The 25,100-nt window shown below is 36.4% G+C and overlaps 1 protein-coding gene across 5 annotated transcripts in view; it reads right to left on the bottom strand.

Moving 5' to 3' along the window:
* BIRC6 (baculoviral IAP repeat containing 6) overlaps positions 1 to 25,100 on the bottom strand; it is a 179,454-nt gene that overhangs the window by 64,678 nt on the left and 89,676 nt on the right. For 4 of the 5 annotated variants that reach the window (XM_069010018.1, XM_069010022.1, XM_069010021.1 and 1 more), the window contains 11 exons: positions 23,808 to 24,064; positions 22,547 to 22,655; positions 21,826 to 22,047; positions 18,070 to 18,850; positions 17,025 to 17,168; positions 15,222 to 15,351; positions 11,699 to 11,830; positions 9,661 to 9,828; positions 6,931 to 7,104; positions 3,287 to 3,483; positions 854 to 1,154 (listed from right to left, as the gene is read on the bottom strand). In XM_069010018.1, the coding sequence (XP_068866119.1) occupies positions 854 to 1,154; positions 3,287 to 3,483; positions 6,931 to 7,104; positions 9,661 to 9,828; positions 11,699 to 11,830; positions 15,222 to 15,351; positions 17,025 to 17,168; positions 18,070 to 18,850; positions 21,826 to 22,047; positions 22,547 to 22,655; positions 23,808 to 24,064 (2,615 nt within the window). The remainder of the gene's footprint in view (positions 1 to 853; positions 1,155 to 3,286; positions 3,484 to 6,930; positions 7,105 to 9,660; positions 9,829 to 11,698; positions 11,831 to 15,221; positions 15,352 to 17,024; positions 17,169 to 18,069; positions 18,851 to 21,825; positions 22,048 to 22,546; positions 22,656 to 23,807; positions 24,065 to 25,100) is intronic. The other variant, XM_069010020.1, reaches the window with a different exon arrangement.

The following is a 25,100-nucleotide window of genomic DNA, read 5'->3' as shown; positions in this document are numbered from 1 at the left end:
GCACACCACTCTACAGAGTGCTAAATAGAGACCAGCTTCTGATGATCGCAGCCTAGAAAAACCAGCACTCTCCTCAAAGTCATAATCACAGAATCATGTAGGTTGAAAAAGACCTTTGAGATCATGAAGTTCAACTGTAAACCTGACGCTGCTGAAGTGCACCAGTGCACAATACCCAGTGAAAGGAAATGCCTTAAACATACCAAAACACATTTCATACACACTCTTCCAGTTTTTCAAAATAATAAGAAACACAAGTATTAGAACCATATGCAGAATTCCAGGTTCATTTGCAAAGACACTGACAACTAATTTTGTCTTGGCTTGGCTGTTTATTCACTGAAGAATATCCCATTTGTCCCTCTGAACTCACACCATTTAAGGTAGAGCTTCTGCTTAGGCAATTTAATCACCACAATCTTTAGATCTTACTCTCCTTTTCTAGAACAGTATTATTCAGTGGTTTACTCTCCATCTGTTGTAGCTTTGCTCTTATCCATATTATTCTGCATTTGGTTGCAGAATTATTGGATGTTTGCTCAATTAGCTGAGCATATCCAGCTACTCAGACCATTCTGTCTGAAAGCAGTCATCTTGACAGTGTCACTGTATGTTTTATCAGTGCTTATTTTACAATTACTCTGACATGAGATGAGAACCCTTGAATACTGATGACTGTGATAAAACTTTGCCAGACAGAATTTAATAGAGACGAGTTTATCAAAGATGCCTGCAAACGCAGTTCTGCACAAACCAATTCTAACTTCCTGCTAAAAACAATACAGTGCAAATAAATTTAAGTAAAATGATCTAGCTGTTGTCTATAAAGAAAGGTAATAATTACAGCACATACTTCCTTCACCATCATCTGTAACTCCCAACACCAATCTCAACAGACACTGAGCATGTTTCCGTTCTTTTAGCAGCACCTCAGCATAGCCCGGGAGACGGAGAAATAAACCAAAGGCAGCCAAAGAATGTGCAGGTATGGGAGACATAGTCTGGACTGTTGACTTGATCGGTGGAGGTTCTGCAGCAATTGTTTCTGGTGCTTCATACACCAATTCCCCTGATTGTTCAATGGTAACCCATTCAAACTGATCACTGTCCTTCTGTTTTTCCTGTGTGGCTGACGTAACCACTGGAGTGCTCACCTTAACCAACAGAAACAACAAAGAAATTTGGCGGTGATTCAGTTAAACCTTAGACAAAAATTTTATTATGGTTAGGATCTAAAAGACATGCAATCTTCATGTAGGACACAATAAAGAAGTCACATGAAATACTCTACCATTTGCACATACAGGGACCATGCTAAATGGCTGAAAAGGGCGTACTAGTTGCAGTTTCAATACACTGCTAGGAAGTTGTACCTACACAAGCAAGCAAATGTATTTTGCCTATCTAAAATCCTCAGTTAAAGTGTGTTGCTTAAATACAGAGGCATAAGAGACACAAATTACTCTGAAGTAAATACAAAGATTAGTTTATATAGCAGACTGTTAAATAAGAAATGGCCCTTTTATTTTTAACATTAAACAATGTGAACATTAAGTATTTAATTTTTAATTACATACTGCAAAAAGAAGAAAAGTTAATTGTAATGCCTTTAAAAACTAGGAATAACTTCAGGTATCTTAGCAGTCTTGTAGCAACTTGTGATCCTTCTGAGCTTTTGATTGATTTGGCAGGCTTTATTACTATTATACTCTAACAGAACAGTCTGTTTTATGACCAGAGGACTGTGCAGTCAAGCATTATGATGGGAATCAGAGCTTAAGAGGGTAGTAGCTGTACAGTGCCCCAAGACACGATCAAACAATTTAAATGAAATTATAACACCGAGGTGCCTCTCGTAATTAAACATCACAGAGATTTCAGGCTTTCATGCTATTCAGATAAACTGATTCCATCATATTTAGAATTTTAGTACTTATTACCAGACTGATCTACACTGGAAAAGATTAACATAAAAAGCCTTTACAGAATTTATCCAGAATACCAAATTCCTAATTTCAAGTCAAAGCCATGTTTTGCAGCATTTATTCCAATTATCTGCACATTAGGAGAATCAGAATTACCAATGACTTGGAAAAATATAAAAGTAAAATTAAAGAATTAAGGGTCTGGAGAAGTCATCAGTCTTAACTCTGAACAGTCTATGTGGTATTATTGTATTTAATTTTTTTATGGATCACAGAATTCTTATTCAGTATTTGAATCTAAACATATATCTCAAGCTAAGAAATTGTGAAAAGACATTAAGTTCCCAGCACCATAGAAAAATAAGGAAAAAAAGGAATGAAATTTCTCATGGTCATATGTTACCTTTCACATGTTGCAGAGTTCCATATTTCAGTTTTCTTCAATACAGAGTACACATTATCCCTCTTGGAATTCGTAATACACTAACTGTTTATGTAAATACTTTTCCTTAACTTGTAATTTTTAAACTGTCTTGGTACTACACCTCTAAGGCCTATTTACAAAGGATGCATACTAATTACCCAGTCTCACTACAGGGTTCTTATGGTTGCCATAATTTTACAGTCAGGATGCTGTTCAGCACCCTTAATTCATGATTAATTCAGGTTCAAAGGGAATAAATATTCTTTCCTGTTAGGACTATCAGCCAAAAACTTTAAAAATATAGTCAAATACAATTTGAATAATTTGCAGGTTATTTTTTCCCTTTTTAGCATTGTGTACCTAGAACAGTAGCCAAAGGAGTAATTCCACACTAATGCCACTACTGACACTTTTGAAATGCCTATCAGTGCATCCAGAGGAATTATCTATATATAAGTACATAAATAGTATCTATTATTTATTAATATAAATATAATTAAGATGATACCATTACTTATAATAATAAAATTACATCATTGGCTTTGAGAACTGAACTTCACTTAACCATAAAAATATCTATGAGGGTACACTTACATGAGCAATTGACTGATAAACAAGTATGCCTTTACAGTACATCAGCAACTTTATTTTACTGCACCCTCCACGGTATTTCTCGTTAACAGAAGCAAGGCAAACAGCAACCCTCAATTCATGCTTTAGTCCCACAAGGGCCTGGCTACTCAGGCAGTCTATGACATGGACAGGGAAGCACGTGTATAACTGGACAGGGCTGTGGAATTAGGCCCTTGACTATTTTTAAGTAGCTTCCCCACGTAACTGAGAAGTTAAACTGAACCATAGAGAAATATAAGGAAAATACTGTCCTTAAACAAAATACTCTCAACATGTTTTCCGACATTTATTTTTTTCCACTCACTTGCTGAATTACGTCAGGATAAAGCATAGGGAGTCTCTCTGCAATAAGAGCCAATCCACCCATGCCTGCAAAAACTTGCAGTGGAGACTGAATGGGACAGGTTTCAAGAAGTGATTCATCTAGAACTGCATCCATACACTCATCCCCAGGACTGATGGCTTCATCTTCAGGGCAAGGTCCCAGTAAATCCGCATGCTCTACAAAAACACAAACGTAAAAGAAATGAATACATATCATTAGTACTGTGTTTATCTCTTTGTCTTCACTTAAAAGTGGACGTCAAAAGTAGTGGCTCCTTCTGAAGCAAAGACTGAGCCAAGAACCTGAAATGAATGAATGCAAGAATATCAGAAGAAAATAAGTGTTAATGGTACCTTTTGCCAGCGACAGCAGATCCATGTCAAACTTATCATTATTTATACAGGGCTACATGTTAACTTTTAGAATTCTATGTTTTATTAGAATTTGATCTATGCCTTCAAGACTTTGCTAATTTTGGAGTAATGACACCTTTTAACAATGCCTTTCATCTAGAAGCTAAGTGTAGGTTTGTTACTCTCCAATAAAGAGTTTATAGCTGAAGAAAGGAAAGATAATCGTAACCTTAGATTAGTTTTGCTTCTCACATCTCCTCTCTGTGGGGTGTCAAAATGTCCCTCTGCGAAAGCTGTGAAATTTAATTCTACTCTTCCTCATGAAAAAAGATCATGATCTGGATTTCTTTCTGCTTGCCTCCATCCTCCCAGTTTATGACTAGGCACCCTAATATTTTGTTCAACAGACAAAAAAAAAATCAACATTCTATGCACTGATGCACACAGGTATATACAGAATATACTGAACCTTACCACAATTCCTTATTGCCAAAAATAAACCCTCTTTGATAATTGCCACAGGCAAACTTCATTTTATATATTTTATATATTTAATCTAAAAATCTGATTTGCAGATTATATTATTAAACAATATAATGCAGGGGTCCTCCAAGTCTTCACAGCATAGCCACATCAAAAGGCAGGAGAGATAAAGTGGTCTTAGTATCTCTTTGCTGTGAGCAGTCTGACACCCACAATAATCCATGGTTACACTCCAAATATACAGCACACAGGCTATTATTTATCATATACTTGTAAAAACACAGAAGCACATTAAAGAATAACTCGTGCAGCTACCAAAACAAATTTCTTATGAAAAAATTTTTGAACAGCAGACACTGCATCTTTAAACAGATATTTAATCTTTTAAAACTGTTTCTTCTCTAATTTGAAAGAGAATAGGAAATAGCAGGTCTTTCCCCATCCTAATTCTCAACTTTTAAACATGCAAGAAGCACCATTTTACAAGGACATCATGGATATGCTGTGGGAGGATCACAGTGCTTTGGAACGATATGATCAAAGTGTAAGATTGAATAAGCTTAGATCAGGGATATGCAGGAATATGTACATCAATTCATGCTAATTCAAACACACAGACTATGAGAAGTCTGTCTGTCTGAAGAAGTCTTTCACAGACAAAGAAAAGGTCACAGATACTTTCAAAGCAGGATAATCCTTGTCAGAAAACATTCAAGCCTAACACTTTCAGTACATATAGCTTTGATGTCTACTGCTCTTAAGGACATAGGCAGAAATCTCCTCTGTGGAAGTGCTCTTTTTCCCCACAGATAGTGGCTGAGGGTGTCACAAACATGCTGCTATCAGCAAGGAACTGCCTTCCAGCAGACATATGGAGGATTCCACCTCACTGGGCTGAACGTGATTTGCAATTCAATTGCTTGCAATGGCATGAATTGATCAGACCACAACAAATGTTAAACATCCTTCATAATGACGGTTTTAAAATAAAGATTTGACAAAAACCCCTCAACTCTCAGTTTTGCAGTGTAAAAAGCTGTAAACCTTCCCAAAGGAAGCAAACAAGAAATTAGGAACACGGAGATACTGACAATGCACAGAAAGCTGCTTCTCTGGAAAAGCACTTGACAACTAAGTTCTCAGTGAGTAAGGCTATAGGCAGATCCTTTCACTGTGAGTGCAAATACAATATCATCTTCAAATTCATGCAAGGAGTTACACTTAAACATGCTTCTCAAGTCCTTGCTTTAGTCAACCTTCTTATAACCCAATTTAAGCCATTTCACCTCCATAAATATTTTCCAATTTTTCAGTGAAGTCATGCACTTCAGCTGTGGAAAACTGCTGATCTCAATGGCAGCGAAGCACAAAGAAAAAAAATGTTAGTAAATGGCACTTTTCCTCAGGTAGTAGTAAATGCAGCACCAGAGACACCTGTGAAGCTATAAAATCTATACAGCATGGATGGTGTAAAAAAACCCACAGTCTACTTTAAGTAGCAAGGAAAGGAATACTGATATGTAAGAATGATTTCCCTAGATACTACAAAGTAGTCATGAAAAAGCAGTAGCTCTGACCTTCATTATTGCTGAGTGGTGACTGTGAATGTAACTAATTTTTGCTGTATAGCACCACAGCTCAATGGACCTGTAATGAAAAACTCAAATTTTCAAAAGTATTTGTCTCAAGTTTAAAAAATAAAGTGCCCAGTAATTTAACAAAAGTTCAGAGGACCTTTATGTCTTCACATGCAGCTCTACTACTAAACTGAACCTTCTCTAAAAATTTGAGTTTTATTCAAACAGTAAAATATTTATTGTAGGTTTAGAATTTAAATAAAGAGCATAACTAAACAAAAGTATTATTTGAAAGAGATAGGTCTCTCAATAGTGTGACAGATATGTATATCCAGATACTACATGGAGTCATGAAATGCTTATTTCAAAAGAGACATCACGAATTTTTTTTTCAACACTTCTGTTTCTTATCTTTTCTAGAAACAGACTATAAAGTGAACAGTTATTAAAAGGAGTCCCTGTCTTAAAAGAACTGAATTATTAACTTTGGAGTTCCATGCTGTGTAAGGAGGGCGATGATCAGCAGATCACAATTATCCTAATTTCAAAGTCCCTTTTCTATAAGTCTTGCCTAAAGAAATGATACAAAAACATTTTAGAATTCCTGGGATAGACCTCCTCCCTTCCCCAACAAGTAGACAGTAAGCAATTGGCAAAAGTATTACCAAGAAATATATCATATTATAAAATGTTAAAAACTGATACACGTTTTTATAGCTGGAGTTATAAGACCTGTTTAGATGGGCTTGAGAGAAATCCCCTTTTTCAAAGCAGCATTTGGTACCTAAAGCTGCCACAATAAAAAATTTCCCAGGCTTTTCTAATTCATATGGTTTCAAAGAGCTCCTGTGTTACTTAATCTGCCCTAGTTATCAGCACAAACACTTACTAGAGAGAACTGATATACATGTCAAGAAATAAAATATACTGTAACTATACAATCATAATTGTATCACATGCAACATTACAATGAAGAAAGAAAAGTGAAATCAGAACAACGATATTGGAGCATCTTATAGATACAATTCACACAGGCAATGAATTTGTACTTTATTGTGAAGTTTAGCTCTTGTCTAGAGAAGAATAGCTCAGGAAAATCATCCAAGAAAACACAGAAAACTTCTCCTTCTCATCAAGAAAATCAAAGCAATTTTTTTCCCAAATAAAAACATTTTAAGAAGGAATATAGCGAGAAAGTAAGAACACTCACCTTTTTCTGTGTGAAGACGTTTAAATGAGTCTGTTTTTGATAAGCTTGGATCTGAGATTACTTTGGAACCAAGTTTAACTGTCAAATCTATTGATCGGTATCCTTGAGGGAGTTTACGGTCATACAGCAGAGTCAGAAGCTGGGCAAGTGTCATTTCAGCTGGTAATGGTTGACCTAGACAACAATGGCATCAAGTCAGAGAGGAAAATTCTGATTGGGTTATTTTAACATACATATCCAGGTGCTGTTCACTACTTGCACCACAGATGCCAAATAGACTAAATATTATCTGGCTCCAAACTAAAGCCTTAATTTCACCATTTGTTCTCTTGGGAAAAGGGGTCCCATCAGTTTGGAACCAATCATCAAAAAGATCTATGCCAACATTCCCTAAGGCAGCTCTGTGCTGAGAGCACAAGCACTTGGTGTATTTAGTAAATGGCTAAGGCTGTAAATTGATGTGCATTTTAAGTTGGTACTGGCTGTCCCCTTCTGTTAAACACCACCTATGCATCACCCTTGGATTGTGGGGGCATAGAGGTATGTGACACCATAAGGTAAAATGAATGGTATTGAAAAAAGTGGAAAACAAAGAAATCTGTAATTCTTTTTCAGTCCTACTAATCTCAAGCATAACTTACTACTCCTGTGTCAAGACAGCAGAACTCAGCAGAAAAAAAAAAAAAAAAAAAAAAGAAGAGCACTGCCAGGACTACTTTTCTTCACAGCAATGTCGACTTGAAATGCACATGCAATACAGTCGAAACTGATTACTCAAAACTCAGATTTTGGCCACTCTGTTGGTTACAAATATGTTCTTCCCTGAAATTACAAGCTACTCTCAATGCAGAAAAATTTTGCCTGACAACAAGTAGATTTACACATGAAACATTTTAGAGTTGGATCATATAATAAATAGCATGCCCATTTCATCTTGACTGTATTTAATCAAGTAAAACAACATCCGAGAGTTCTTCAGTAACAACCTGTTGCTTCAACTGATGATTGTGTCTTAAGAAAAACAAAAATTAAAAATGCCTTGCCATTGTACAAGTGAATAAGTTTTCTGCCCTTTTTTCCCCATCACTGATTTTCTTTGCATGGCTTATTTTTTTGTAACTGTCTGCTGTGCAAGACACGACCAGATAACAAATACAGAATCGTCTACATGACCATCACAAGACAGTCAACCTTTACAGCTAAATACTGAAAACGGGCACTGGGTTTTGATCTCATCTCCAGAATAGGACTATCATAGATTATCCTGAGTTGGAAGGGACTCACAAGGATCAAAGTCCAATTCTTGGCCCTATACAGGATAGCCCCAAGAGTCACACCATGTGCACTGTCCAGCACTGTCCAAACACTTCTTGAACTCTGTCATGCTGGTGCTGTGACCACTTCCCTGGAGAACCTGTTCCAATGCCCAGCCATCCTCTCAGTGAAGAACCTTTTCCTAATATCCACCCTAAATCTTCCTGACAGAGCTTCAGGCCATTCCCTCGAGTCCTGTCACTGGTCACCACATAGAAGAGATTGGTGCCTGCCCCTTCTCTTCTCCTCAAGAGGAAGTTGTAACTGCAATGAGGTCTGCCCTCAGTCTCCTCTCCTCCAGGCTGAACCAACCAAGAGACCTCAGCCATTCCTTATATGGCTTCCCCTCAAGGCCTTTCACCCTCTTCATTGCCCTCTTCTAGACTCTCTTTAACAGCTTTATGTCCTTTCTATATTGTGCCACCCAAAACTGCTCCCAGCACTGGAGGTGAGGCTGCCCCAGTGCAGAGCAGAGCAGGATAATCCCCTCCCTTGCCTGGCTGGCGATGCTGTGCCTGATGCTCACCTGACCTGCCTACCCTCTGGAAAAGCCTGTGATCACCCATCATGGCACACCAATCACAGGACTCATCCCACAAGGTTTTGCTTACCAATTTTAGATATTTTAATCCAAGTATGTGATCCTGCCAATAAATGCCAGAGGATAGCCCAAAGCTGGTAATTTGATAGTAAGTTTCAAATTTAGGGTTTTTTTGGGTGAAAATTACTTTTGATCTTCAGAAGTTAACCACCGAATTTCATTAGCTGGATCCAGACAAGAAGCTGTTTGGCATAATATTAAACTGTTTCACCCATGTTTCTGTCCTTTATTCCTGATCTAAGTCACACCAATTTCTTTCTACACAAGAGAGACTGCCTACCTTGCCACCAACTTGGCAACCTTGCCATTACCACATCTGATACACATGGAACACGACTAACTGCTTAACATGCTGTTGCTTTAAAACACAAATGTTAGGGAATTCAAGAATATTCCTGCTGGCAAATCAACCCTTCAGAGAGCAATGCAAGATGGTTGCCCATTTAGAACCTCAAGTAATAGGGCACTGGTACCAGTTCAGTTCTGCCTTGCACGTGCAAGAAAACCTAAGCCACCTTACAAACCCACTCTGCTTTCATTTGTGAGTGAAAGTGGAAGTGTTTTCAGAGGTTTTTTTAGGAACAAGGTACTAAACTTCAAGGGAGATCAACGTAATTGCTACTTTTTTCAAGCTGCTATGATGCTACAACACTGCAGTTGCTGATCCTAAAATTATTTCTAGTTGAAAGCTGTTACCAGCCCAGAAGGGTTCCACACTTCCAAGATGCTAATGCCCATTACCATCGTAACTGCTTCCTGATCACGTATCAGCCACTGAAAAATTTTTGATGTTTAAAATTTATTATTAAAGTTACCTGGTAGTAGTTTATGGTACAGATGAAAGACTGGAACACTAATGGTCTTGCTGGAAGATTCTCCTCCTGAGGAAGAAGTACCAACTTTATCTGCCATCACTCTTCCTCGCCTTGATGGTGGACGTGGCGGGGTGGATGAAACAGCTCTTTTTGACTGAGATTTCAAACCTAGTACAAAAGTAAAAAATTTCAAGTTGTTCTAGTATTTAATACCTTCAGCCAAGATACAATGTACTCAAAACCTTCAATGATAGAAAAAAAGTAAGAACTTAACCTTACTGGCTAATTAAATACCAGAATAACATACATATATAAAAAATAATGAATATAATTTGAATATAATCCCAGTATTTTTAGTTAAAAGGCTGTGCATTCTCCTAAGCCCCAAACATAAACAGACCATACTATGCGTAAAAAAAGCAAAAGCTATTCCGACTATGCTCTCATTAAAGAGAATGTCTCACAGCAAAACTTTTTTAGGTTGTCTTTTCACCTGAAAGCAAGAAAGGCAAAATTTTCCAAATTGACAGACATTTCAGCACAGACTACAGATAACAACCGCTTGTCTGGCTTACAAAGACGACTTTAGCTCCAGTACTGACAGTACCACATGTGATGAAAAGTGTCTTTAAATGTGCTTTTCAAGTTCCCTAGCCCCAAAATACTTGAAGTAATCACTACATGAAAATTAGGAGGCAGAATAGCTGCATAAAAGCTTACTGTTATTACACAGCAAGACTGCCTTAAAACACCTTAAGCTGACTTAAGGTACAGCAAAATTATACTGCAATCATGTACCCTTCTGTGCAGGTGAGAGACCGAGGTAAAAAGCCAGCAGGTCAAGATAAAATTACTAACTTGGACAATTATTATCATTGCCCAAGAGCCAACACAAAACTAACAACATCCACACTTCAAAAGCTGTATCTTCAAGCTTGGCATAATATTTTTGTTTCTTTCCAGATTTTTTATTCATTTTATTCATTTATTTATTATTAAACCTTTGATTGGACCTATTAATACTTTAGATACGACAAAAACACGTTTAACTTGTTTAAGTGGCACCTACTGTAAATATCTTGTCAAATAAAGATGCTGTAATTAACATAGCTATGGGGTTTTAAATGTATACCAAGTTCAGTGAAGCTGCTGGCCTATTCAACAATTGCTTTAAGAGTTAAATCTGCATCTAAAAACCTGAAATAAAAAGCTTAAGAAATATTGGTGCCAAAAGTCAAAGGAAATCAGCATCTCTGCTTTATGCTTCATGAAGTGTGAACGAGCTTGAGGTACCTCAACAATGGCAGAAAGCTAGATAGAAAGGGAGTAGTTTGAAGTTCATTAATCAACTTCAAACTGAAAGACTAATGATTTCTACAGCCATCATCTGAACAGTAACATTTGTGTACCACTGCAAAATTACTGTGTTCAATCTATATCCTCTAACAATAGGTCTGCAGGAAAATGGTTTACATGAAAGACTTCTGAAGGTTTGACACATTACTTTTTATAAACTGAATGTTTTAAAAGAAACTCCAGTATTAGTTGTTTCCAAGTGGAATAACATGGTTTTATGCTGACATCTCCATCTGACAGTTTTTAGCAGAGTACCACTAGTTATTATGCAAAGTATGTGGATACATTTTATTTCCAAAGCATATTTTGGGTATAGAGGTGGTTAAACTCTGATGCACCAGCTCCTGCAAAAAAGTAGAAGTAATAATACCCACCAAGCTCCAGGTGTGTCTTTAAAAAATGCTGTAAAATACCCTAGCAACAGCTTCCACGAAGATATCACTGACACTTATATGTAGGTACAATTTTGTCACACCATAATCTGCTAGAGGCAGTTGTTCCACCAGGAATCAATCCTTGCTACCTAACAGTCAGTTACATTAAAACTGTAGTACTGGGTACTACAATTTTTCTAACCATCACTAGTAGTAAAATTAATTATTGGTAGGTATTTTCTTCCCCACACACACACTTTTAACACCAGAAAGATCCATTTTATAAAAGACAGAAGAAAAAGACATACCAGAAGCAACAACAACGCTGTAATTGTCCTGAAATCCATTTTCTGCTTTAACTTTTTCTTTCTCTTCATAGTTCTTTTTTTCTTTATCTTCCTTCTGTTCATTAATTAGCTTAGCTGTAATACTGGGTGTATCTATAGGGGGACAGGGATTGGGGGAGGACAAGGACAAACAAAAAATGAGAGGAAAGAAAAGCATTTCAAGATACTAAGTTGATTTTATTAGTTTCTAAGCTGTTTACAAGGCTATTCTGAACTACTTTAGTGTCTGAGTTCCAACACAGGCAGCAATAGTCTTGTCAATACCTATGAATTAAGATATTACAGTAATTCTGTCTCCTTCTTCTCCCAAAACTCTGTTCTCTGACAATTTAAATCTGTAACAGTTTAAAACCATTACTTGATGAGTCAAGTGTTTTCACAATAAAAAACCCACTAAACCACTGCAATCAAACAAAACTGAGATTAAGCAAAAAATCCCCATCCAAATCCAATGAACCAAAACACCACAAAAAAATCTTGACAAAACAACAGCAAAAAAATCCAACAAAAAAAAATTCCAAAACATTTTTTTTTAATGACAGCTGCAGACTTTTTAAAAGGCTCCTGTATTTGGGCCTGGGTATCTCATGTTACACACTGATCCAATTTCAGGCAAATTCTCTTCCTTTGAAATTGGAAGATGCCTAAAGTACATTACACAACCAAAACTTGAGCTGTTTGCTTAAGAGAACATTAGATTACTGCAGTTCAACCCTTTTGGTTCAAACATTAGTGTAGATCACAACTACAAGTAAGTTATTAAACCTAATCTAATTTATTAAATCACTGAGGATTGGTGACAATGGATGATTTTACACCCTGTACGGTACAACACTGGCATCAAAATGGCCAAGTAATTCTCTAATTGCTTCTGAGTAGTAACATGTTTCCACATAGCCACAGCAGCTTTAAGTTATAACCAGACTCAAGCCTAGAAGTACCATCCAGCTACCTTTAACTGTGTGTCACCAGTGGGTGAGGTGCTGAAAGGAATGTGGTTTGGCTGCTTGGAAATATATTATGATTTGTGCCTGAAGACATTGGTTATGTCTGTGTCAGACAGCAGTGGACACTAAAAAAAGATAGAGTATGAAACTACTGCCACTTAGGACTCAACACTCACACACATTCTCTCTATGTATAGATGTGTACGTATACAAACGTGTACATATATATACACACACTCATCTGTCTATGAGACTTTTCTAAAAATTTTCATCAGTACTATTATTATTATTATTACTATTACTACTATTATTAAACTTCTGAGTTGCTCTAGTTTTGTCCCATGGACCCAATGTCCATTTACTGCTGGGGAATTTAAAGATTATTAATAACATTATTAAAGAAGGTTAAGCAATGGTATTTTAACTACTCAGGTGATACCCAGATTTGTTGTTCAGTTTTTCTGACCAAAAGCAGTAACTCAAGACTAAGGTGCATGGAATACAAACCAGCTGGTACTCATCCTAAGCAATCCTATCTACAGTGTACTGCACATTTTCTTCCTATGTTGAAAGGATACAAGCAGCAGATTTATCACTGATTTTAGGACCCTTTTCTCCCCCTTTTTTTTTTAAAGCTGGGAAAAAAAGTACAAAGTGAATATGTTTCTTGTGATTTATTTATGCAGAAAGTATGAGATAATTAATTTGAGACATTAACAGTAGTTAAGAAAAAAGAAGTTAACCCAAGGGACAGATTCTGACACAGGATCTTCATGACTTCCTATTGCTGTAGCGGTGACAGCAGTTTCTTTCTTTTCTCCCCCAGTCCATCCCTTCTCTCTCTCACCCCAAACACACCGCTTGGTCCTCTGATATCCAAGCCTTCTTTACTCTGTACTAACCACGGACTTCCTGGAATGCCATATGAGCCACAAAGCCAGGGCATAACAATGCTGTAGCAAACCCCAAAGTTATGGTGCCCTCAAAGTCAGCACTTGACCATTTTCAATTACAGACATTACAGTTTACCACATCACCACCTTTTCCTTTCCAGTCCTTATTAGCACTGGCTATCAAGCTGACCACAATACACCACTAAGGCAGCTACTCAGTACAGTTTATGTCACTACTCAACAACTGATCCCTACCTCTTATGCAGTAATCATCCCACCCATTAGAGTAATGAGGTCCTTGTGCAGTTTGTGGTCAGAAAGACCTTAGTCACATTTCACACATGACTCTCTGGACAGTAAATAAATGTAGAATTCTATCAGAAAGAGTAAACTATTCCTTGATAAGTAAGATACAAGCATTTCGCTAGGAATGGATATTTTTTCTATTAAAAATCCTAACCACATCTTGTCCTATCAAGTATTCTGTCAAATACCATTTTGGTACTCCTATCAGCTTGTTAGGTATCATTTATTGCCCTGACAAATTTGTTACCAATTTCAGTGTAAAAATCTTCCATAGATATAAAAAGGCAATAGTTCCTTTTAACTCTACAGAGATCTGCCTCATAAACTAAAAGCTGATCTACACTGAGTTCCAAGAAAGTACACATTCAAGTAAACCCACTTAGAAGAACATACATTCCTAGTCGGATGAATGTGCAACTAAGTGCACACCCTTCAGTGCACATCTCCCATACGGCAAAAACATAATTGCTCTAATGATCTTCGACTTTTCTTTAATATTACTGAGAACCACATCTTAAGAATAAAGAGGAAGTCCTGTATTTGTTAATATTTTTTTAACTAGACATGTATAAAACTGATTTTTCATTTAACATGTCCAAATAATTTTTGCTCTATTTATTATTAGGGGAGAATCAACTTGCATCTTGCCTGGTTTTACCTACAGAGCTCTGGCATGGACATGACATCTTTGGTATGAATTCTACAATTTAACTAAATTTTAAAAAATTATTAACCCTAATCTTTAACATATATTTCAGTTTCCTAAAGTATTAAATAAACACTAAAATTAAAGGTGCAATTAATTTTGTGATTAAGATGTCTACCATTCAGGTGTCAAAATCCACATTATGGTCTGTGAAGGCCTGATCAACACAATTCTCTAAAGAGAGGTTCATCTCTCAGTGTATATTCAAGTAGTATAACTGAAAGTACTGAAATTTAAAAAAAAACCAAATAAATTAATGCCTTAACATTATCCTCTCACTGTGCATAATTTAAAAATTAATATCTAAAAGTAAAAGATGCTTTTTCAATTTCCATTTAGTAAGCAAATGCAAATATTTATATAGCAGACAAATGTATATCCACAGAAATTAGATGGTGCCTTCATCAAGGTCCTTTTCACAGGACATACATCTGCACCTTGAGATATATCACTGAGTTCCAGGATATTTAACTGACAAAATTTGGAGAAATCTAATAAGTGGATGAAAGACAGTATATTTAAAGGCTGATATTTGCAGTACCATTTGTATGGTCAAACAAACAGTATACGATTTTTTTTTAAACTGCATTTAAAAAAAAGCAAAGCAAAACCATGAACTATTCCAAACTTGCCTGACACACGATCAAGAACCTCTGCTAGAGTTGTTGAGACAGGCAAGTGAAGAGTACGAAATTTGTGTCCAGCTCCGTACATTGGATGTTGAATTACATGACTAGTTGCATTAATTCTACCTTTGTACAGCTGAAAGGGAAAAACAGTCAACATTTAACATGACTTCAACACTGAGAAATAACTTAAACCACTAAGCTCTTATAAAGCCACATCAGCTAATAAAGCTAAATTCTTAGTGTGCTAATAAAGAAAACGGACATATCCTTCACCTTTGAAGGCATACAGTAAAAATGTCTTAAATTATTACAAGTTTAATTTTTTATCTCAAAATAATTTGTTTTGAAAGCCCACAATATTTTTAGGATCAGAAACAGTATGATACCATCTTCACTTTAAAAAAACCAATTATTTTAGATAGCTGTAATATGAGAGAAAAATTGAGTGCCTGAGACTTGCAATTATTCAGGAAATGAAAACTTAACTCTGGAACTAAATATAGAAAAATAACAATATACTTTGAGTAGAGAAAGATGATGTTTCTCTATTACTCTGACTTGAGGAGGAAGTTTATTCTGGACTTAATATCTACTTTTTGTTATTATGACAGGTAACTAAGTCACTAGTTAAAACATTTCAAATATTTTACTGTAATGTATTTTAGGCAGCCCTGAAGACCTGTTTATTAATGTGCACTTATACAACCTATTTACTGTAGTGAATGCAATTAAAAAAAAACCAGTATTTGCTGACAATCAGAACTGAGCTTCTGAAATACAGTTTTGGTAAGAACTTTCAAGATAAAAATGAGGAACCAATCTTTGAGAAGTTTTGCTGTTGGATATTCTACAAGTATATACTGTACATCCACATTATTTTTAAGGATTGTCTTTGGATGCTATAGGAGGAATCATCTCAGTAAGAACAGACTTTCATTGAATTATGACAACTTCAAGACATTTTTTCTGCTTTTACATATCTACTAACAGCTTTCTGTAAAAATCTGTTGTATGTAAAACAATTAACAGAAAATTGATGTTACCTTCACATTATCAATGGATCTGTTAACAACTACTCAGCCAAGTTAAAACAAAACTTTTTGATGTTTGTGCGAAAACTGTATTTGTGCCTCCTTTTCCATTTTATATTATCCGATCCAGTTTCCCTCATAAATCTCCTGGAGTACTTTACTTCCGAGATGCAGAAACCAAAGCAGTAAATATTTTTTTCTGGATGGGAGTATCAGATCTTTTAAGAAAACTTGTGGTTTTACCCTATTTTTTAGTCACAGCCTTCAATGGAGAGCACTTCAGACATCAATTGTAATTCTGTTCCAGTGAAGCACGTGGAAGCATAAAGCATACATCTGCTTCATAAATTAATTCACGTATTTGTCACTCAGTTTATTCATGGCATTTTGGCTAATTGCTGATGGATCTCTGCCAATTTTGACTATGACTGATCCTTCATGAAACTGCTAAGGACTACTGGACAGATACTGTATCTATATTTGCTGCTGGTGTGTAAGGCTGCTACTAAAAAGCCTTCTGTAAGAAAAATTTCAGTTGTCAGATCTTTCAGAAGCAGTGCAATTCCTACAAATATTGTGTGTTATCTTAACACAGTGCCTTGAATTTTCTTCTAAAATGCTGTTACAATTCAACAGCACTTTCACTTCCAAAATTCCATAATGTGTACAGCAGAAAAAAGCTGCTGTCTAACATTTCAAAGTTGAATATACTCAGACTTAAGATTTAAAGGCTAAATTTATTCCACGTTTGCTGTACGGTATCAGAAATTCTTACTGGACAAGGCGACTGAAGAAACAAAGTCACTTTCTCATCCTCTAGCATCAGCTGCAAAAAAAGCCGCCTAATAAATCCTGAAATATTTCCAGACGTTGGTAGGTTGCCACGCTGAGGAGAGGACTGGAACAATTCACAGAGAACCTGAGAATGCAAAATGATATCAGATTTAAAATATTTCTATATTTAGGTCTCTAAAACATAGCTCTACACAGCCATAGGAGGCAGTGAGATCCACTTCCAGTTATCACACAAACCAGCTCAGAAATGAGCACCACTGCAGAAAATACCTGCAGCAAATAAGACCCTTAATTTAAGTTTAAAACGCTGACAACAGCATCAAAGTAATTGTAAAGATGTGGATTTCTCTGAAAGAAAAAAACCTGAAAATAAAGTAGTTATAAAAACACCTTCTGAATCCCTAAAACAAACAATTCCCACGGCATAATGCAGTATTACTCCCAGCCATTAACAGAGAACTGACTCAATTTTTTACTCTACTTCTTCCTAGGGCATCATCATTCTTAATGCTGAAAAGCCTTTTTTTCATTATACTTGTATTCAGCTAGGTCTGCAAGGTTAATGAATGTGAGGAAGATAGCTGAATCTGCTCTAGAATGCCAAATGCAGAGCCATATTCTGCAATACCCTGTATTTCCTCGGACACAGGTTGCACAAGCAAACTTCCCAGGAAATCTCCTTAGGTTACTAAGAGTAAATATGTGTATGAAGCTTGATGTTCAAATTTCATTTCACAAACATTTAGCTCAAATCAATTAAACAGCCTTTTGGAGTTTGGTCTAAAGTTTATTCCTCTAAACCAAGAGGAATACAAATCTATACACAGGACTGGACAGACATGCCAAAACATTTTTATACGTTTCAGACTCAGACCAACAAGCTAACAATTTTAATATAAAATTTTTCCATTCAGTGACAGCTTACAAAAACCCAAGTTATTACAAAGAAAGGTAAAAAACCAGAAAATTTTCAAAGTTAGTTGTAGCTATTAATAAATTAAAACATTATTATTTTTCTCTCTCACCTGTGCCATAAGTCTCTGGTTATTAGGATGGCAAGAGATGCACTGTAGGAAGAAAGCAACGGTTGCATTTTCAATTGCTGTCCGCTGCTGAGTGGTCAGTCCTGTGGTTACAGTTGAAGAAAGCAAGCTGGATCTTGCACTGGTCTGTTGTGCTGTCATATTGTGTCCTCCAGAGGTAGCACCAGAATGGCACAACAGGAATAAAAGTGCTGTCCACAATGGATTGACTTCAGAGCCACCTAACCAATCCTTCATCATGTGGCTGTTGCCAACTTCTGTCAGAAACCTGAGAACAGGAGCAACCAGGTCTGCCGTGATGGGCATTTTATTAAAGTGCTGTGGAACATGATGCCTCCTGAGCCTGTCCTGGGTGATATCCATTGATTGTGCAGTGCAGTCAGAGCTAGAAGTGTGGTTAAAGCAAAAACTAGCAAGACTTCTTACAAGCAGTGAAGGCAAACCTGAGTCCAGTAACTGCTTGATAGCTTCAGGAGACTGAGATGAGGCAGCAAGAGTAGCCAGGTGAGACTCTGTTAGTGCAAGAGGGGCTTGTGCGTTTTTAGAGTCATCTGTCAAAGATGAACTAAGGTCCTGCTTTTTGCTGTCATCGGTCATAGACAGTCTGTGTTGACACTGCATTGGAGGAGGAGTGATACCCATCCATCCCATGAGTAAGGAAAAATAATTTGGGTGGATGTGGCACATGGAACAAAGCAAACTATCGACAGCTTTCTTCAAAACCATGTTGCAGGGAAGAGACATGGACCAGTTAAACAGTGACCTGTAGAAGACAGGAAATCATATCAACACATAGTTTGCCACTCATTTTCCCCTTTTTTATCACTGGTTCATACAACATTTTTGCACATTTATGATTTACTATTGTAGAAGCTGCTGTAAAACACTCCGTGCTGAACTCAAAAGCTTCTTTTGGATCAGAGTATCAGCAGGATGCTGATGACCCAAAAGGCATTTCTCAATTGTATGCTTAAATTTCTTTCACCATACTGTATTTTAAATAGATATAAACCAACTTTTCTGGCATGCTGCAGACAAAAACCAGATTTCACTCTTTTGATAGTTGTCATACATCTTATCCGTTTTTAACCAACTGCAACCTCTTTGTGCTGTCAATTCTCCAAGCTGCAGCTATCAGGGTCACACACGTGCGTACATGGGCTCCTTTACATGAAGGTCTCAATTCTTTGTAAGAACTGAAAGTATTTTAACATGTTTCGAAATTTTTTAAAATCTCCCTTATTAGGCATCTTCCCGAAGATGCTGCAAAATAAATGAAAGCAGCAATAATTTTGTTGGTTGAACAACACTACCCTTGCTATCCTTACTTGACCTAAACTTAGGACACAAGTTAAGAACAGAATTATTCCTCATCGATTCTAAAATCCCACCTACCTTTGGCCTCACATCCAAGTACTATCTGCCTGAATGCTAATCCAAGGCATATGAGTGCAGAAGCTAATTTAGCTCCTGTTATTCAGCTTGAATTTCAGTAGGGGTACTTTTAAAGTAAAATGATTATTTCTTCACAGAGACTTGTTCAGAGTATGTGAAGTATTTTCAAAAAAAAGCCGGTTTTCCAAACTGCATTCACAGTACTTTGACACCACAGATGTTACATTATCTTAAAATTTACATACAGAGGTGAACGTGCACTTCATGCCATTCAACACTAGGTTTTTAAATTAAGTTTGGATGTATCACCATATATTACATTTCCATTTGAAGATAAGGATTGTTTTTCCCTCTTCTGGATGGACCCTATGTTTAGTCTAAGGGCACACTAGGAACTCAAGAACCTCTTTGGGTCTAACCAAAAGTTGGATTTATCACCAGTCAAGAGAATGGCTGATAAAACCCCTCCCCAACAGAAAACTCATCTCAATGACTAAATGATCTATAACTTCTGGAAAGACAGTCACAATTTCCAAAAGTCCACATACAATAAAGCTACACTAAAACTCTTCTCCAACTGTATATATTAACACAATCCAACTGCCAACATCTTCTGGATGAGTTCATGCTCTAGGAAAAATAAGTTTTTTTTCTAAGTACATATTTAAAAATAACTCAAGATTAGCATCCATTGGCCAAAGCAAAAATACTGAAATGGAAAATGGGGATGACGGGAAAATATTTCCAAGAAAGTAATTTATCACATGAAGGAGAAACTTGGAGTTATATCTAGAATCCATTAATATTTCAAAAGTTACAATATCAAAGAAGATTATGGATACACATGGAAAGTTATTTTTAATAGAAAAATTATTTACCCATATAACTCTAGCATAAATGCTTTTATATTTATTAAAGAATATATTTTATAATTTGCTCCAGATGGTAGCTGATATGAGCTATAGCTTTATATCTGGCAGGAGGTAGGGGAACAGGGCAGTATTGTAACATGCATACTCAAACTAGGTACTTAAGTTTTATCAGTATTCTATCATTTCTCCCTGTGATGAAAACAACACACTGTCCTCCAAAGGACACGAACTCAGTTGTGAAACCCACTTTTATATAAATCTAATTGGGCTGTGCATTTTAGAAAGTCCATTTTTATTAGAGCTTTTTCTTTTCAAATGTATCCTGAAAATGTATTTCTGTTAAAAGTATATTGCTGAAAGGACTAATTGACCTGCAATTTAAAATCCTTAAACCAATTCCCAAGATGAACAAGCTCATTTTGAATTAAAAATTATCCTTATCACAGTATCACTGAAGTGTCTTTGGAAATTGTCTTGCTTGTAGTCATGTATCTAAAGACCATAATGTTGCACATATATAAGAGGTCCACATGCTTGTACCTGTAACCATAACTTAGACACTTGCTAGAGTCTGAATGTTTGACTACACCTAAAGGAGACTGGTCGTGGAAAAATATGAAGGTTTTCTAAAAGCAGCAACAAAACCATGTGCAAAGATCCCTTCATTAATTGCATTTGTATTCAACAGTAAAAATAAAAGATGCTTGGCTAATGCTAGATACAGTAATTTAACAGCCATATTTCTATAAAACCCGAGAAACAAAGTTATATGGCTTCTCTTTTGTTTTGTTTAAACAGAAGACATAGTTAAGCAACATAAATTGCAAATATTAGATCATGTATTTCCATTTTGTGAGTCACTAAGAGTATACATTTGGTGTTTAGGGTAGACTTCCCTTTAGAATGCACCAAAATGAAGCAAATTCAGAGCTTAAGATTCACTCCAGATTTTGTGCCTTCATTTCTTTCAGATCAGACTGGCCAGAACAGAAGTGGAAACTCCCAAGAAAACATCTCCCACTTCTCACCTCTCAGCTATCAGTTACAGATATTGGATACTGTGACAAATAAGACAATGCTTCTATAACAGCATCCTAATGAGGATCACTTAGAAGTAATGTGAAAATTATTGCAAACAATTTCAGTGAGAATAGTCCACTAAAAGACCTCACAAACGAAACCATGAACCAGCTTACCTTTCACATATATGCAAGTATACATATGGATTTGCTGTTTCATTTCAGATTTTTGGGTCTTTAAACACAACTATATGTGGAATATGTGAAAGGCAGCTTTGAGTTTAGAACTACAGAACTACCTGTTTGGATATCATTAGGTACCCACTCTATCAGTTAGCTCCAGGGATGTGACTTTCCACTACTATCTTAAAATAAATGCCCTTCAAGTTGTATTATGGCAGTGAACAGTTTAGTTATAAAAATCATGCAGTGCAAAACTTTGCTTTACTTACTCAAAGAGCTCCCTGTCCAGCAATGCTGGCAGATCGTATTCAACGAGCAACTCGTAACTGTGCCACAGAATCGCTGCCACGCAATGCAGGTGGGAAGGAGACGGCATCAGAAGCCCGTACTCTCTGGTTGAGCTATTGGGACAAATGTAGCTGACCCGGCCACTTTTTTTCATAGCTGCAACTCTTGCAGAATCACTGACCCATTTCAGCAATGCTTGAATTCTGTAAGACAAGATAATGTTGCACATTATAAAGGATCAAAGAAACACTCAGAACCCGATTAACTTGCTGGTTTATTGTAATCTAATTTACACGTTTATCTCTTCCTTGGAAGAAAAGTTCAAGAGTGAGCTCAATCCCTGTTTTCTCAAGACTTAGATCAGGGCAAAAATTAATTAAAAAAATTTATCTCGGACAGCCAAATGTGAACCTTCTACAGAAAAAGAAAATATAGCTGGTATCTGAGTTCTGAGTATTTGAGAGGAAAGTCAGTTAAAAACCAAAGTTTAATCACATTTATAAGAGCAGAAAAAGAGGGACAGCATTCCGTGGAAAGGATGCAAAGAGCTAGGACAGAAAGCTTTTTCAGATTTCTGCACTTTCATGCTATCTCATAACAAAGAGATTTCAAAAAGGTTTGGTTTTGTGAACTAATATCAAGCCACTGTTTAGCAGATTACTATTTGTATATGCTTCCACATGACAACCCAAATAACATTACCTATCTTTTGTTCCAGGGTCTTGAGTTGTTCCAAGCTGATAAAGAATGTCTATTGTGGAGTCAGAAGAGAGACCATTTAATCTTCCAAACAGTAAAGGGCTATTCAGATCTTGCCGCATTCAAAAAAAAAAGGGGAGGGGAAATAATAGAAGTACTTACATACGTATTTTTTAAGTGTACTAATGACATTATTACAGAATTGCAATATTAACATTGAATTAAGTTTTGCCATTAACGTAAGGATGAAATTCTTATTCACACCACTGTCTCAAAACTGTGCATTTTTTATGTTCAATGTTCAGCCTTACTATGAAAGGAAAAGCCACTACAACGTTCATCAGATGAATGGAGGACTTCGAGGTTTACATAGCAGGGTTTTCTTCAACATATTCCAAAAAGACATGACTGATTCCAATAGAGCTGTCAAATCTCTTGCTTCACAGAAGCAAACACTTATTTCAAAATTAAAGCTTATTCAACACCAATTTCCATAAATGGGATTAGATCTGAAGATCTTCACAGGTTATTTCCTATTCAGCTTCATCCTCTGCCCTGACAGAAAGTACTCCCCTATCTAACAACAATCCAGCAAAACAGAGCAGTCTACACTGAAACACTAACTCATGGCAAAAGAAGACATGGAAGCCAATTTTAAAAAGTGTTTTCTGTCAGCAGCCTCAAAACAGGACAAAAATTAATTTGTTTTCTTTCATTTAAAAGCTACAAAACAGCGAAGTGGTATGAACCCATAAATACAAATTCCCCAGTGCATTAACAGAACAGGTTCTGCAAAATTTCACTGTGGGACATAGAACGTAGTTGTATCTTCATTATGTACCTCCACACAAAAATATTTTCAGTGCTTAGTGTTACTCAGAATTCATACTGTCCTCCAGACTACTGCTGTCCAAATACTGCATTGGTTTTCCTTGACAGTACTTGTGGCAGTACTCTTTATTTTAAAACATCTGGACACAATATCTAAAGTAAGAGACGTTTAGGATACACTGTACATCCTACTCTGTTTCTTCAAAACACTCACCTAATTATGAAAAACCAAACAACCCTGGTTGCACTGCTTCACTGTTGTAGGACTGCCCACATACAAAGACTGTGATACTTAGAAGCCAATCAAAGCACAATGGCAAGTTCTGTCAATCCAGATTCAGAATCAGAAAGCAACATGCAAATAAATTGTATTTGTACTTTTATACAAGCAATGCTTTTAAGCAACAACTGAAAAGAAAAACACTGCACTCACCTGCAGGATCACTCCCTGATGCCGAGCAGTTTCTTAGAAGAATGTCAATCAATTTTAGGCCAATTCTGGTGGACTGAAGCCCAATTTTCACAAGCACAGCCTCAATGTTTGGAGAATGCATCCCACAGTAAGGGGACATTAGTAAAGCAGCACATGTCTGCAACAGATTAGCAGTGGGTGCTGCAGCACTAGCCATCATTCCTTCCAAATCACTTATGTGAGTGAGGCAGTGGTGCAATAATCTTAACCATCCAATACTGAAAAGAAAAACAGAAAAATGAGCTAATGTATTATTTTCTTATTACATTATTTTTCATCTGTAGCACAACTATCTGTATTAGATTATAGGACAAGTACTGCAGAAAACTTCTGTGACATGATCAAACATCATCTGAGCAAAGCAAATGACTGAATTTAAGACCACAGTGTAATATACAGCAGTAATGCTGTTGCAATCATTGTATTAAGACTGAAGGAAGGCAGGGTGTGTGGGCAGGAAGAGTTAAGAGACTACAAGTTTTATTACTGAAGTTTCTTAAGATTTCTCAGTTCACATGCATTTTCTTCCAATAGGGCCAACCTGCTGAGGGAAGGATGAAAGGGAAGGGGTTTATGCAGGGGAATGGGTGTAGGGTGGGCTTGCATTTTATTGGTGGTTGGGTTTTTTTGGTTTCCTTTGTTGAGTTTTGTTTGCTTGTGTGTCGTGTTTTCTACATCAAAAGGAGCGAAGGTGCAACAGTAGTTGGCATTAAAATTATACACCTGCACAACTTCCCTGACATTACAAACTTTTTATTTGTAGTTTACAATAAACTACAGTGAACTTTAGGGAGCCTCATTTAAATTGCATACAGAAAAAGCACAGAAATTAAAAACATGTCTCTACATTTCCCTCATGTCTCTCATTCTTTGACAAAATCACTCAGAAGTCCTTCTAATAAAAAATCCTGAGAAGCAAACCTATTGTAATTGAATCAATTTGGAAACAAATCAATTAGACTTTACTTATAAAATACACCACAATACTATTTAAACTGGCATCATGAACAAGATGGCAATCTAAGCTGTATGTGAAATAAATCGCATCTTTCACTGACAAGTTCTACACTAGCAGGTTAACTTGTTTCCACAGCTAACCTTTACCACAGTTTAAAAAAATGCAAACTTGCATATAGATCTTAAATTGAGCTTACAATTTTATTTTAGGAATCATTTGCTCCTAAATCAATTGGATTCATCAATTACAAGAGAGCAAGTTCTCTGTTATGTCTAAAAAAAATGTATGCAAGTTTA

Source organism: Aphelocoma coerulescens, chromosome 3 (assembly GCF_041296385.1).
Source record: "Aphelocoma coerulescens isolate FSJ_1873_10779 chromosome 3, UR_Acoe_1.0, whole genome shotgun sequence".
Lineage (NCBI taxonomy): Eukaryota > Metazoa > Chordata > Aves > Passeriformes > Corvidae > Aphelocoma > Aphelocoma coerulescens.
The sequence above is the reverse complement of the archived record's forward strand: the minus strand, read 5'-3'. Positions and strand labels throughout refer to the sequence as shown.